This window comes from Phlebotomus argentipes, unplaced genomic scaffold (genome assembly GCF_947086385.1).
Source record: "Phlebotomus argentipes unplaced genomic scaffold, Phlebotomus argentipes genome assembly contig_32, whole genome shotgun sequence".
In the NCBI taxonomy this organism is placed as follows: Eukaryota; Metazoa; Arthropoda; class Insecta; order Diptera; family Psychodidae; genus Phlebotomus; species Phlebotomus argentipes.
This window is the reverse complement of record NW_026776187.1, coordinates 1,654,303-1,667,956: the sequence shown is the minus strand read 5'-3', so window position 1 is coordinate 1,667,956 and position 13,654 is coordinate 1,654,303. Positions and strand designations below refer to the sequence as shown.

Here is a 13,654-nt window from a genome sequence, read left to right as displayed (position 1 = left end):
CGGGACAAAGTCTCCAAACGCGCGTAACCTCACTCCGCTCGGCGCGCTTCGAGTGGCTGCCGTGGTGGTCGCATTGGAGATTTGCCAAAAGCCCACCGTTCGTGGTACTTTTATCTCACTTCGGCGCCGCAGTTCAGTTCCAACCTTGGTTGCGTGTAGATTGCTCGTGCCGGTTCGACGTGAAGAGGTATCAATTCGCCAAGAGTTGTACTTTGTGACTGAGAAAAAGTCACGGAAATCTCGTGGCGTGCGCGGGAGTGCGAAGAAAAGGTGTCCATGTGAGTGAAGGTGCCGTCGTGATTATCTTTGCCAGCTGTCGTGACCGTGAAGAGTGTGCAAGACGTGTCCGCTAAATGACATTTGAGGCAGCGTGAGCCAAGGCATCCCTGGAAGCAGCGCGACCCGACGACCAGTGAGGAATTTTGTGGTGAAACGGAGGATTCTGTCTTGAGGCATCTCTGCAAAATGTCGTGCTCACGTGGATTGAAGTGTTGTCTAAATTTAAATCATGTTCTCGTGCTGTTCTTCGTGGTGTGCAGTTTATTTCTGGTGGATTCACTCGCAGTGGCCAAGAATGTGAATCACCATCATCAGGACATGAGTGAGGCGAATGAGGGCTCGTGCGATGGTGTGAGGAGCTTCTTCGACACTATCAATGTCACCGTTCCGGATCGCGCCACAGATTCAGGTGAGTGACTTTTCCCCCAGGACTCGCGCTCGCTCCCACAGGTTCTCACCTCCCTGCGACTGCTCGAGTGGAGTTGAAATTAATTACCCAGGAATTTTCTCATTACCGAACTCACATTCGGTTCACGGAGAATTGCATGGGGAAAGAGAGAAAGCCGGATGAGAGGATATTGATGAAATGGCGCAAAAGACATAAAATCGATGCAATGTTCCGCAGGATTGCACGAAATTTGGCAATTTTAGCAAAGGGAGACAACGGAAATTGATTTCAATAATTCAATGTGTCGTTAACGCGCTGTCATTCGTTCAATTTTACGTCAGATCGCTCCATTTGAAAATAAACAGGCGAAAATCCCGTCAATCGCGGCGATTCGATGTATAATTTTAGATTGATGAAGTAATGTGGCCAAAAGACTCTAACAGATGCTAATTAAAATTTTATTGAGCAATTTTTGGCCATGTCCATGAACTTGAGCGGCCAACATTAGACAATAGGCTAGTGATATAAACACTGAGGGGAGACTTTTTTCCGATTTATAAAGCATATAACACTTTTTCATGCAAAGTTGGACTGCATACAAAGCATATCAGAGGGTAATGTTGCGTAGTGTTTGTCAATTTGTTCAACTGATTTTTTTGCCAGAAGTGTCAAATGTTTACTGTGACTATCATTGGTAATGGCAAATATTCCTGTAGCCATCGCAGAAAATGCGAAAACGTAAATGGGAAAACTTTTCGTCAAGTTGGAACTTCGTTGAATATTGTTAAATTAGCTGGTTTAGTGCCTCTATGGGCTATGTTGAGTGCGAGCTAAGAAATTGATTAGAATGCTAAGCTGTTTATGTGACGAAGGATTTACCAGATTGTCCTCGAGATTGCCTGTTAGGTCAGATACTATTTAGATAATAAAAGAAAGGATGTTGCCATTGACCACGGCCAGAAGGGAAAATCTTGGGTCTTTAGTGAATGATCTATTTTCTTTCCATATAAGTTGAGAAGGTGGAATTTAGAGGAGAAAAAACATAAACAAGGCAGAGATTGAAGTGTGAGGTTGTTTCCCTCACACTTGACTTCTTCCCCAAATGTTTCTCTCATTTGTTGAAACACGATTAAAAGTAAAATAAACTGATATTTTTTTCATCATGAATTTCTCCCCAATTTGAGGCGCTTCACTGCCATATCAAGAGAGGAAGAGAGAGAGAAAATGCATGGGAAATTACCTGTCTTGAGTGCGAGGAAGGGAAGGAGTGAGAAATTCTACTTGTGTGTTTATCTTCATTCTCTGGGTGGCAACAGAAAATTTTCTCAGTGTGTTGAGCAGTGTCTGATGATCCTGAAGAATCTCCCGAAGAAGGGAGAAGAAGGTCAGGGAGTCAGGGAGACAAATGATCGCAATGGCGGTGAACTTCACACGAATTTTTGAGTTTTCTGGCTTCTTCTCTTTCACTCGCGCTGCCCAGAAATTCCATCTTCGCTTGACCAACTGAGGTGGAGCACGGCCTGTCAGGATTTGTGTACCTGTAACTCAATAATTTTCACCTTCTCAGGAGCATTATTTTTTCTGTGGCCTTTTTTATCTGCATTTTTTGACAGTCGAGTGCGCTGAAATTCAAGAGGGAAGATCTCGTTTTTACCCTCTCGCAGGGAATTTAAAGATCCAACAAGTTCAAAACTTGTTCTCCTTTGGCAAAAATAAAAAGATTTGATATAAATAGGAAGAATTTATTGATAGATGCAAAAGATTCAATGAACCTTTCTCAAGTGGCGTTCAGTGGGTTTGGCTTTTATCAATTGAACTGATCGCTGTGATCTCAATTTCACATATCAAAAGAACTCTTCATAATTGACTTTCTCCTCTTTTATCGCTTAGGCGTTGATATGATATCAATTTAGCAATTGCCAAGTCAAAATTCAGTGGGAATTTGAAATTCTAGCATATGCAGAATTTTTATTGATTTTCTTAAATAGAGCGCTTTTCTTCGCTTAGCTTTCCAGTTTTCATATTTACATATATAGTAGCAGAGTTGGGAAGTCAAATGTCTGCAAGCTATCTAAATGATTTGACAGACGGTTTTTGATTTCATTTTTATTGGAGACAATAAAAGACTGTTTTGTAAATTGTCATCTCTCTGCGAGTAAAAATTTTTCCCATTTTAATATCACTCTCAATTGGTAATAAAATAGTTGTATTTATTTTCCCCACAATGCTAAAATGATCGTAAATTTCACACAAATGAAGCGAATTTAATAGGGATTTTATCAGAAAAATTGGTAATAAAATTGAGAAAGACTTTTCCATTTCTCTCTCTGTTGTCGTTCTGTCCTTAATTGCTGGGAGAATCTCTTCAATTAGACCACAACTTGGTGGCAAGAAGTAATTTCTCATATCACTTTGGCACTCCTCTGGGGGGGAAATGGTGTGTATAGTTTTCAGTGGCCGGAAAGAGTCTGGAAGAAATCCACCCAGAATTAACTGGTGGCGTAATTTAATTAAAATCTCTGGGTGTATTCACAGCGAATTAACATTCACGACTGTTTTCTTCACAAATGCAAGATGAATTCACTTTCCTATTTATTTACTCCATCAACTTGCGCTGTGAGAGCAATTTTCTGAGCAATATTTTGGAATGAAGGAGATAAAAAGAAGGAGAATTTTGACAGAAAATAAATAAATTTCTCTCTATTTGTGAGTATGTTGTGTCTTCTCTTTCAGGACGCTTGTTCATAACCATTAAGGGAAGGCATGGTGTGGATGAATATTGTCTGGCTTATTTGGTACCTGCGGATCTTCTCTCGCACTTCTCCACTACCTTCTTTCAATGAACACTTCTCCTTTCTCTCCTGTCTTTCGTGGCCCAGCGCACAGGCCCTAATGTAATTGTAATCAAGCTTTACTCCGCAGGCCTTTATTTCGTGGAAATGTTTACTATTCTATCTTATCACGGGGCGGTTTGGAGTGTGTTTTGATATTGAAATCTTATCACCTACTTTTTCACCTTTTTTTTGTGGACTCTTTCTTGCGTCTACTTCTCTATCCGTGTCACCGTTTGCAATCCACGAAGACACAGTAAATCGAGAGAGCAATAATTCAATCTTCCCCGAGTGGCAGCAGAAATATGGGAGGAAAGTCTGTGCAGAGAAGTTTCCATGTGTGCTGGACGAGGCGGATAAAAAGAAGAGGGCAAAGAAAATGGGGTGGAAAATCTCATTTCTCTGCTCCACTTCACCCATGTCAAAATGCAATTCACTCTGAATAGGGGCTAGTTTATGACGGGGAACAATAAAAACAATGGAAAGTATTGGACTGAAACTCACTTAAGAGATGGTCAGAGACCCCGTATCTTCCAACTCTTTGGCCACAATTTCTCACAAAAGGACTTCATAATTTCAACCAGGCGCCACCATTTGTGCGATTTAATGAGATTTCTCAACACATAGACGTTTAGGATTTTCTTTCACCGAAAAAATGTACTTATTTGCTTAATTAAATTCCTATTTTGAACCCCTTTTCGGGGGGGTTTTGAAGGGATCAGACAAGGAGTTCAGAATAGCTCGAACTTAGCCTGCAAATTGCATAAATTTCCGAAGAAGTAATTTGTATGGATATTGTGGAGAAATTGGCACAAAAATATGTTCTGGATAATACTGGAAAGGGGCCAAAGAGTTCGTTGTTCGTAGAATTTCAGAACTTTGAGACAATGCGTCAATAAATTTGGAATTAATTTACGACGCTTCTTGAGCCAAGACTGAACTATTATTAATAATAAAACTGTATGAATTACATGAGTCACTCGAGTGAATGTTAATTGGATATGAAAATCCAACAGCGAATTCCGTGAAAACTCGTCGACAGAGACAATCAACGATTTTGTGATGAAAAGAAGGCAGTTTATTCGAGAAATTACATGAAAATTTGATCCTTTTTTCCATGAAATTCCGCCTTTTGCATGCATATTGAATTTTCAGTAGGAGATGAAAGTTCCTTATCGAATGCACGTTATAGCATTTTACCCCTTTTTCCATTCTATACAAACGTGAGAGGATTATTTTGCACTTGGCTGAAAAATTTTCACAAACATGCAAATTTGCTACGTCTGTGTTGTCTTCTTCATCAATTTTTGGGTGTTATTTCGCAGACCCATGCAATTGGCGTGGAGAAAATGACGGAAAAGGCAAGTTCATTGACTGAAGCCGCAGAGTTTTTGTATATTTACCATTTTGTCATTGCGAGAGCGTCAGGGATTTTCGACTGAAAAAAAACCACACGAGATTATTAACCTTTTCGTGTTATTTGAGTTGACTGCAGATTGGATAAAAATCAAACAAATTGTTGTTTTAGCACGGAAATTGATATCATTTTTTTGCATGCCAACTGTACTCACAATTTTCTGCTGAATCGCGAATGAATGCTTGGTTGGTTGGAAAAAAAGGTGAGCGCATGGAATATGTTTTCAATCTATTGGCAATTTTCTGAGTTCAGTATTGAGAGTGACAGTGTGTGCGATAAGAAAGGGAAAAAATCTCATTTTTGTAGATCGTGTTGATGTGTAAATGAAACTATTTATTCCAAAAGATGCTTATTCAAACTACTTCGCACTTTATGATGCAATTAATTCAATTGTGAGAATAAATTGAGTCAATTAAAAAATTACTCCAACTTCCCTCTTATCTCTTGAGAGCATCGTGTTACCCTCTTAAGTAATATCTCAATGTCTGGACAAGGAAAAAAAAATGCACACTGCAAAAATTCTTTCAAGTACACTCACGAGGTAGATTTTTCCCGTATGTTCTGGGAAAAACACTTAGAACTCGTTCAAATGACCATGAAAAGTGCCGGAGACAGATAGAGACATTCTGTATGAAGGAAAACACTTATCAATGAATTCACATCGACAGAGAACAAATTTTAGTAATTATCTCTTTGATTACTCAATTATCACTCTTTATTCGTAGACACTGAACGTTGGTGTGAACATGTGACAAATCTATGCTATTATTTGCCTGCAATTCACACCATATGCTTTTAATTGACGACTGCGGAGACAATTTAGAAGGAAAATTTACTATAGCAGAGAGTCAGTGATTAAAGTGAAAAGATGCCTAGAATTTTGCTAAATTGAAATTATTCCTTGAAGTTTGGGCTTTTGGGGTTGCGACGTTGGTGTTCATCAATTTGTAATGCTATTCTTGGAAGCCAATCTCTCTCTCGCTCGCTCGAGCATCGAAAGTTCACTAAGAAATCCTTCAATAATGAATGACTTTGGATGTGTCTCGAATGTCAGACGAACTCATAAAAATTCATCAAGTCAAACCCATTGAGAATCCTCAAGGAATTAAAGGCAATTTAAATACAAGTCAATAAAACCTTTAATTGAGACATTCCTCCAATTGCTTGGAAAAATGTCCGCGGAGGAGAGAATCTCGGGGGAAATTCTTTAATAAATTCCACTAATTTGTTAGCAACAATGCGTTGCAGAAGAGTGCAGAGGAGGAGACAACCTGGCCATGTTTAAGTGAATCAATTGCGTGATTCTTTCACCACATGATTTTGCTTCGTTTTCTCACTCTCGCCACCCAGCTCTGATTGCACATGGCGAAGCGGCGAAATCACACGAAAACACTTTGAGAAAATTGACCACAAGTGGCCAAAATGACTAAACCACACTTTCAATTGACTCAACCGCTCAACGCTCTGTGAATTTCAATTGATACTTTTGCGACAAATTTACCCCATCCGACTGTGTTGGAGAGACCACAAATTTTATGAGCACACAAGAGCCTTGAACCCACGAAACGCAATTCAAAGTGCGCCGGGAAAAAGTCGCTGAAATGTGCTCGATGTCACCGCCCTCCCCCTCTCAGCCCGGCGAGTGTGTGTGCCTGATAAATGAGAGACATTTTGAGGCATCTCTAATTGCTACAAGTAACCGAAAGAGATGTGCAAGGATGGGATGAGAAGACATGTAATTGTTTGGCTACCACTCCCACACACAGCTCACCACCCACACGCAGATATTTCAATTTGTAATGTCTGTTGATCGATTTTGCGGCATTTTTCCGCCGAAGACTCGCCTCGCGATGAGCAATTGTTGCGTGAAGAATTACACAAAAGAATAAACCATCATATCGCATCATGCCACACCCCAAAGTTCTCTCCTCTTTGATTCTTCTCGTTGCTTTCCACCATATTTTCCACGTCGTTTAGAAATCTTATTAAAAAGCCTAACAAACAGATATTAAAATTAATCTCTTCCGCAGCCGGGAAGGCTAGTTCAGCATGAGAGGCTTGTCATTTGCCGAATGAGGTCACATTGTTGGCAGTTTTCCTCTTCTTCCTCCACTGTTACACATCAGGCACAAGTGCCAGTTTGCTCCACAAACTGTAACTTCATTTAGTGGTCCAAGACTTGAACTCCTTTAAGGTGGTCTTCTTTAGTTTTACTTGGCAATTCTTCCGCTATTCCAGTGCTTATGCATATGTATTTCCCTAATCTCTTCATCTCTAAATTCCGTAGAACAAATTCGCTATATTTCAGTAAATATTATAGATTGATTGCTAAATTTTTTTTATACGTCTGATTATTCAATTTCCTTCAACTTCTCCCACAGCAGGATTTATATTAAAAAGTTTTATCCGTGAAAGAAATGCCAGCACTCAAATTATCCCCTCGTGAATCATTTAATTTATGTGTTATTAATCAAATGGAGAGCTGAGCTCTTTCCAAGGCACTCAAAATTCGGATGGCAGCGAAGAGTGGAGAGAAGTTTCTCGTATATTTCACTTCAACGCTAATTCGAGTGATGTTCAGAAATGCAAGAGAAACTTTGAACTTGATTAAAATACAAAAGGTCAACACTTTTGCCTTCTTCAATGGCATAAGCATAGTTTTTTTTTTGTTCTGTCTGAGGAGACACTCTGGCGTCCCACGGAAAACGTGATTTCCTCCAAATTGAATGGGGTGCAGATTTTCCGCTTGTCCACCCAGTTTCTTTTGGCCGACAACTTTCAACCCTTTGGGTTTTTACGTGATTTTCTTATGTGCATTTTCCGGAATGGTAATTTTTGTAGTTTTTTCCACACTCTTCGCTGATGTTATCTATAGCGCTGTATCACTTTTCAATGGGGACTTGTGGAAGTGGTGATGAGCGAAATCAGACATACCAGGGTGATTTAAAAATAGATGGGCATCCCATTTCACATTGATCAAATATTTAGTCACTTAAATTGATTTAGGTTCGTTTTCTCTCTTTCGCCAATAAAATCAAATTGTACAAAAATGACCATCAAATGGTGTTTCTGTGTGTGAACGCGATGTTTGTACTTGGAAAATAGAACATTCGCTGTCTGACGAAAGAACAAAAAAAACTTGCGTCGTCTCTATGTCTGCGAATTATTCCTCCCTTCCACTCGCGCTCTTTATGCGCAAAAATTGCGTGTTTTATGGATTGATTTCCACGGTGTTTTTTCAATATTATTATTTTCCCTCTTTTGTGCCTGCGATGGGGTTGCTGAAATTACAGAATTTTGCACGTACTCTAACAACCTTCCGGTGTCAGTTTTTTCGGCATTCGCCTCCCTATTTGTTTTCCTCTTTGTCAGACACAGCGCAAAAAGTTTCTTGAGGAGGAAAATTAGGCGACAAGGTGAAACATTTGAGTGTTGATTGAACATTTTTATGTGAATTTCCTTGACTTGCTGACGCAAAATTTTTACCACACAGTTCGTTTCGCTGACGGGGGAAAGAGATGGTATTCTGTCTGTGTGAAATCTCATGATCTTGAGCACAAGTCTTGAGATGGTGAAAAATTGTGAAATTTAAATGATTTCTCTCAGCAAGTCTTCGATGGCTGGGATGCAGTTGTGCGGAGAGGCGAAAAAAGGGCAGAACATTAATATTTACGAGATCGTTGACTGACTCACACATGAAGATCGTGCAAAATGGTCAAAAGGCGGGCAAGAGTATGGGCTGGATGGTTGCCTATGAAGATTGCACACTCTCAGTGCAGAAGTCACTTCGGCCAGTCGCCCAAAGAAGTATCTTTGATTTCGCATTTCTGGCGATATTGCCTATATGCATGTGAATTCCAATGGGAGAGGCAAAAAGCGACAGAGAAATCCTCATTTCATGATCATTCTCTCACTCCTTTGCGGATTTCTTCATCTTTCATTGTCGATTTTATTCTCATTCTTCTCCTCTTGTTGAGCCACAGAGTGGAGAGGCTTCTTTGGCGTCTTTTTGCATTTTTCATGCCTGTGTCTTTTTGCTCCTCACCATCTTCCATGCCCATACTCATACATATATCTGCGCCACTCTTGCAGTATGTTGCATTGAATTCCTATTTTGGGTGGAGAATTGCCCACTTTTTGCACCTTTTTGCATCCCCTGCGCACCCTCTCGCCACCTCGCATTCTTTTTTACCTCGTCCCTGCCTTCGGTCGGCCGTTTTTGCTCAATCTGCCCGTGATGGACTTGGCGGAGATCTCATCTCGTTGGGAACTGAGGATCCCACAGTTTCCATTTCGAAGCAACAAATGTGCGACTCCCAACATTGGGGCTTCTTGGCGCGGTGCACTTTCACGACTCGCGGTCTCGCTTGTTTGATGTCTTTTCCATTGGATCTCAATTATGAGTCGCTGGCAGAGTTATACCACTCATCTAGATTATGATTGAGATAGAGCTATTAAATGGATATGATGATTCTCCATAGATATCTCCACTCAATTGAACAGTGTCTGAGTAATGCGGAAAATTTGCATAATTTTTCTCCAGGAGTGAATCTGCGACAAATGCTAATAGCCTTAAGAATTGCTTTGCGATACGGGAAATCAACTTCTATATTTAGGCATAATTTATTCTCGACTCGTTGCAGGAAGTTATTCTTATTGCTACTAATATGCACACTTCTTTTAATGCGATAATCTCACAACTTTATTATTATAATTATGTACATTTTCATTGATGGATTTTACGTGTTGGTCAGTTTTTTAGCTACACGAATAAAGGAAGCAAATATGGGTCGAACTAAATTTTGCTTTTTAGCGCTTTCAACGAGGGGATTATGAAGGGCTTTAGTTTTAGTGTGTTGAAATGATTGCATAAATCAATGAAATTTCTCTATAATAAATTTATTTTCAACCAAGAAAAGATAGGTATATTGTGATTGTGCTTTTTATATTCTCTCGCGACAGATTCATTGTCAGGTTCTGTGGAAAATGGTAGGATAATAGTGTGTCAGGAGAGAAATGGGAAAAATGTATAGTTGTTCTATCTTGTTAAGAGTTTATGTCCGCTTTTCATGCGATAGAATAGAGTGATTCCTCGGATGGAGAAATGTTGATTTAATTGTGTATGAGTGGCGGAGGAACGAAAGCAATGAAATTGTGAATTCCACTTTTCTGCTCTCTTGTGTGCCTCGAAGACATTTCGGAGCGACTGCAATTTTCCTTTATTTTCTAATGCATTCCCTCACCATCAGTCCTCTCTCTTCCTCACTCTGAGACATTTTGTCTGCCATGACGATGGCTGAAAGTGGACCAGAGGGATGCTTCCGAATGCAGGATTTTCAGTATTTTCCCAGCGGTAATCAGGAAAGAACGAGGAAGAGGGTAGATTTATCGGTAATTGCAATTTCTGGTGGAATTGCAGCATTAATAATTGAGTAATATAGTAATATGAAATTCCACTACTATTGCTATGTATTTTGAAGTTGCTACAGAAGTTTTTTTTTAATGTGAGAATGGAAATTGCTAGAATCATAGCCATAGACATGCATAAAGTATTACACAAAAGCTCAAGCATTTGACACCATGTCTGCGAGAAGCTTTGCTGTGAATTACACGCCACTTGTTCTATACCTGACATCTTGTGTGTATCTTCTCTCGCTGCGAACTCGCATGTCTCTGCCTTTTGGCGCCATTAGATAAAGCAAAATTGTGTTATAATTAAGTGTTTGGCTCTAATTATGCAATAAATTGTTTTGTTGTTATGTTGACACAACAAATATAACGTGGTTTATTTGTATAGCATGACATTCTCAACTGTTTGCGATTGGTTGGATGTTAATTGAGTGACGGAGGACGGCACTCTATGAGAGTATGAAGACGATCTCTGAGAGACGTTGACCTATCATCGTTAAAAGTTCATACTCTTCTTTCGCTTGTGTGCAGAATTCTTCAGTGGTGTGTTGTTCGGGGTGACTATTTTTAACAGCTCCGCGCCAGACAAATCTTTTATCGCATTTGCAGATTCTCTCTCTGAGTTTGTGGTGTGATGAGGCTTTTTTTTCGGGTGTCTTGCGAGAATTATTCATGGGATTTCGGAATGATAAATTCATGGAGAAAATTTTCGCCCAATAAAATCGCGCTTGGTCTCCATATCAAACAATAGGTTAATGCGTTTGCCAGAGACTATAAATTATGTATTTAGTGGATATTAGAGACATTTAGCGATTTTTTCCCACCTTTCAAACGGTGTTTTTGCCTATTATCATTATAATGATATTACATTATCACCAGAGATTTGACTATGAATCGACTATATCCGGAATGTCATTAAAATCATTCATCTTTTTTTGTTGTTGATTTTCTCAAATTAATATAACCCATCCTAAATACACCCTTGCCGTCTTTCTCAAGTTTATAATTTACTGCACCTCATCCGGTGTGTTTTTTGCCATGACAAATATGCGATAAAGCATTTTTTTTTCTTAGTTACAAAAGCATATGGAAGGAAGAAGTGGGAGAGGGAATATAATGTGGAAATTTGATCTGTTGGAAGCGAACAACGATAATATATCGTGAAACGTTTTGTTTATGGACTTGTTTAAAATAAGTATATGTATTTTCGACAATACGTGCACTGGTGGCAGTCCGAGCATGAGGGGAGCCATAGAGTGTTGAAGAAGAAGTCAAGCAAAATGGTGTGTAGGTGGGAATGGACCAGAGGGACCGAGGAGGAGGTCAAATTGATTTATTTTTGAATTTACACAAGCAGTTGCTCGTGAAAAAAAATTCCCCACAATTTAATTTTTTAAAGCGTGAGGAGAGACACATTATTTTCACCCGCAATTTTCTCTGACTTGATCGAAATTGCCGCTTTCGTGGGCCACAAATTTCTTTGGAGAGATTTGTTGTGAGTGATAAAGTGGGCAAAATGACATGCAGACAAATTATGATAATTCTCAAAATTTTCATATATTGCACGATGTCGTAAATTCTGATTGCTACATACACAATAACAATTGAGATTGTATTTATGATGTTGCTTATTGTTTGCAAAATTTCCATGCAAAATTGATGGGAATAAATTCGAATGCTCATGGATGTTTTTTTTTCACAGCGATTTGTTGTGTGTGAAATCGAAATATGGAAAATGCTTTTCAGTTTTCTATAATGAGATGTGTTAAACAGGACTCAGTAAAGAGCCACTTAATATTTCATGTTCAGCAACACAATCCATATGTAAGAGTGCTCGATTGTCTCTATTTTGACCATGAGTCGTTAACATCTACTCGTTCGAATTTATTTAGCAAATGCTTCGGGCCGCAAATGCCTCATTCATGTTCATTGATGAATGTTAATTTATAATACGTGCTAATAAACATTCAGAAACATTTTATGGTATCAGTTTGGAACACGATGGCGACACACACATAAAAAATCATTTCAATTTAATTATATCACAATTTTGTAGATGAAAATGTCCCTGCACTGATGGGTAACGATGATGGGTGTTTTGTGACGATAATTTAAAGCTTATCATTACCAATTTGAGAGTGCAACATGTGCCTGATATGGTGATTTCCTTGTGAAGTTCCTCATGTGCTGTGTCGATGAGAGCCTCAATTATATGTATGTAATTAATTTATGGCTATCAAAAGCTAATTACTTCATTATTCAGCACCGTGAAAATGGGATTAAATGTGTAACTCGTGTATCGAGTGGATGGAATTTTAAGTAAAATTGTCGTTTCTCGGCCACGGCGTAATCTCAAATTAATTACCCTTCTCTCTCTCTCTCTCTCTCTCTCTCTCGGGCTGTCCCTTGGCCAAATGCTAAGCGGAAGAAGTCAGAGGTGGTCAGAAGTGTGTGCCATGATATCTCATTTTTTACCCGGAGCTTCGTATAGCGCATAAATTTGGCAGTGACCATTTGGTCCGCGAGAGGTGGATTGGTGAGTTCGGTGGGGTCAATTTGGACATTGCGATGTGTGTGCCTTTTTTGGCAAAATCAACTGCAAGAGCTGTCATTTAAGAGATGTTGATATGTAAATGAATTGTGCGCGGTGTTTATCATTAATTTTTGGTCTTGCTCACTCCTTCTGACCATATGATCGGCAAGAGTTCTCTTTTTTCACAACCACTTTTTTATCTTCCGCGCGTTATATTCACATCACCGAATTTTCAGATGGCAACATCCAGAACTTGACTTCGCTCCTATCGACCCGTCTCATTTTCAGCCTGATATAGTCTTGATTTTGGCGAACGAATTCTGCCAAATTTAATTAGCCATTCTGTCTGTTTGGCAAAAAAAAATGCGCCAGAGAATGTTAATATTGCGGATTTTGGTGGAATGCTGGAGGATTTTGGAACGACGAGAAGTGGCAAGTTTGAACGTAACGGCCAGGAATGTTTGCAGATGGAATTGTAAAATAGAATGTGGGATAGAAATAAGGAAAGGAGACTCATTGGCATATGTCACTGTGGAAGAGTGTGCAAAAAGTTCCCCCCATTCTGGGTGGGGACGAGGCGGAAAATGAGTGGAAAAAAGTATAAAAATGATGATTTCATTCATAAAGTATAATGAACGTGAATAGCATATTAGGGGTGTGCTTGTAGTGTGTTTTCTCATATAAACATAGCGTAAAATTACAATGTTCATAACTCTGTTGCAATCTCTCTCTCACTCATATTTTTTACTTCACGGCAGTCTTTCTTTGGGTATCCATATATTCTCCCTCTGTGTCTC

General features: G+C 39.3%; 1 protein-coding gene across 1 annotated transcript in view; it reads left to right on the top strand.

Annotated features, from left to right (window-relative positions):
• The first annotated feature begins 134 nt into the window (after positions 1 to 134).
• Positions 135 to 13,654, top strand: part of LOC132264103 (division abnormally delayed protein) — a 72,029-nt gene continuing 58,509 nt past the window's right edge. Inside the window, exon 1 of the mRNA XM_059764179.1 lies at positions 135 to 688. Within this exon, the coding sequence (XP_059620162.1) occupies positions 466 to 688 (223 nt within the window). The 5' untranslated portion in view covers positions 135 to 465. The remainder of the gene's footprint in view (positions 689 to 13,654) is intronic.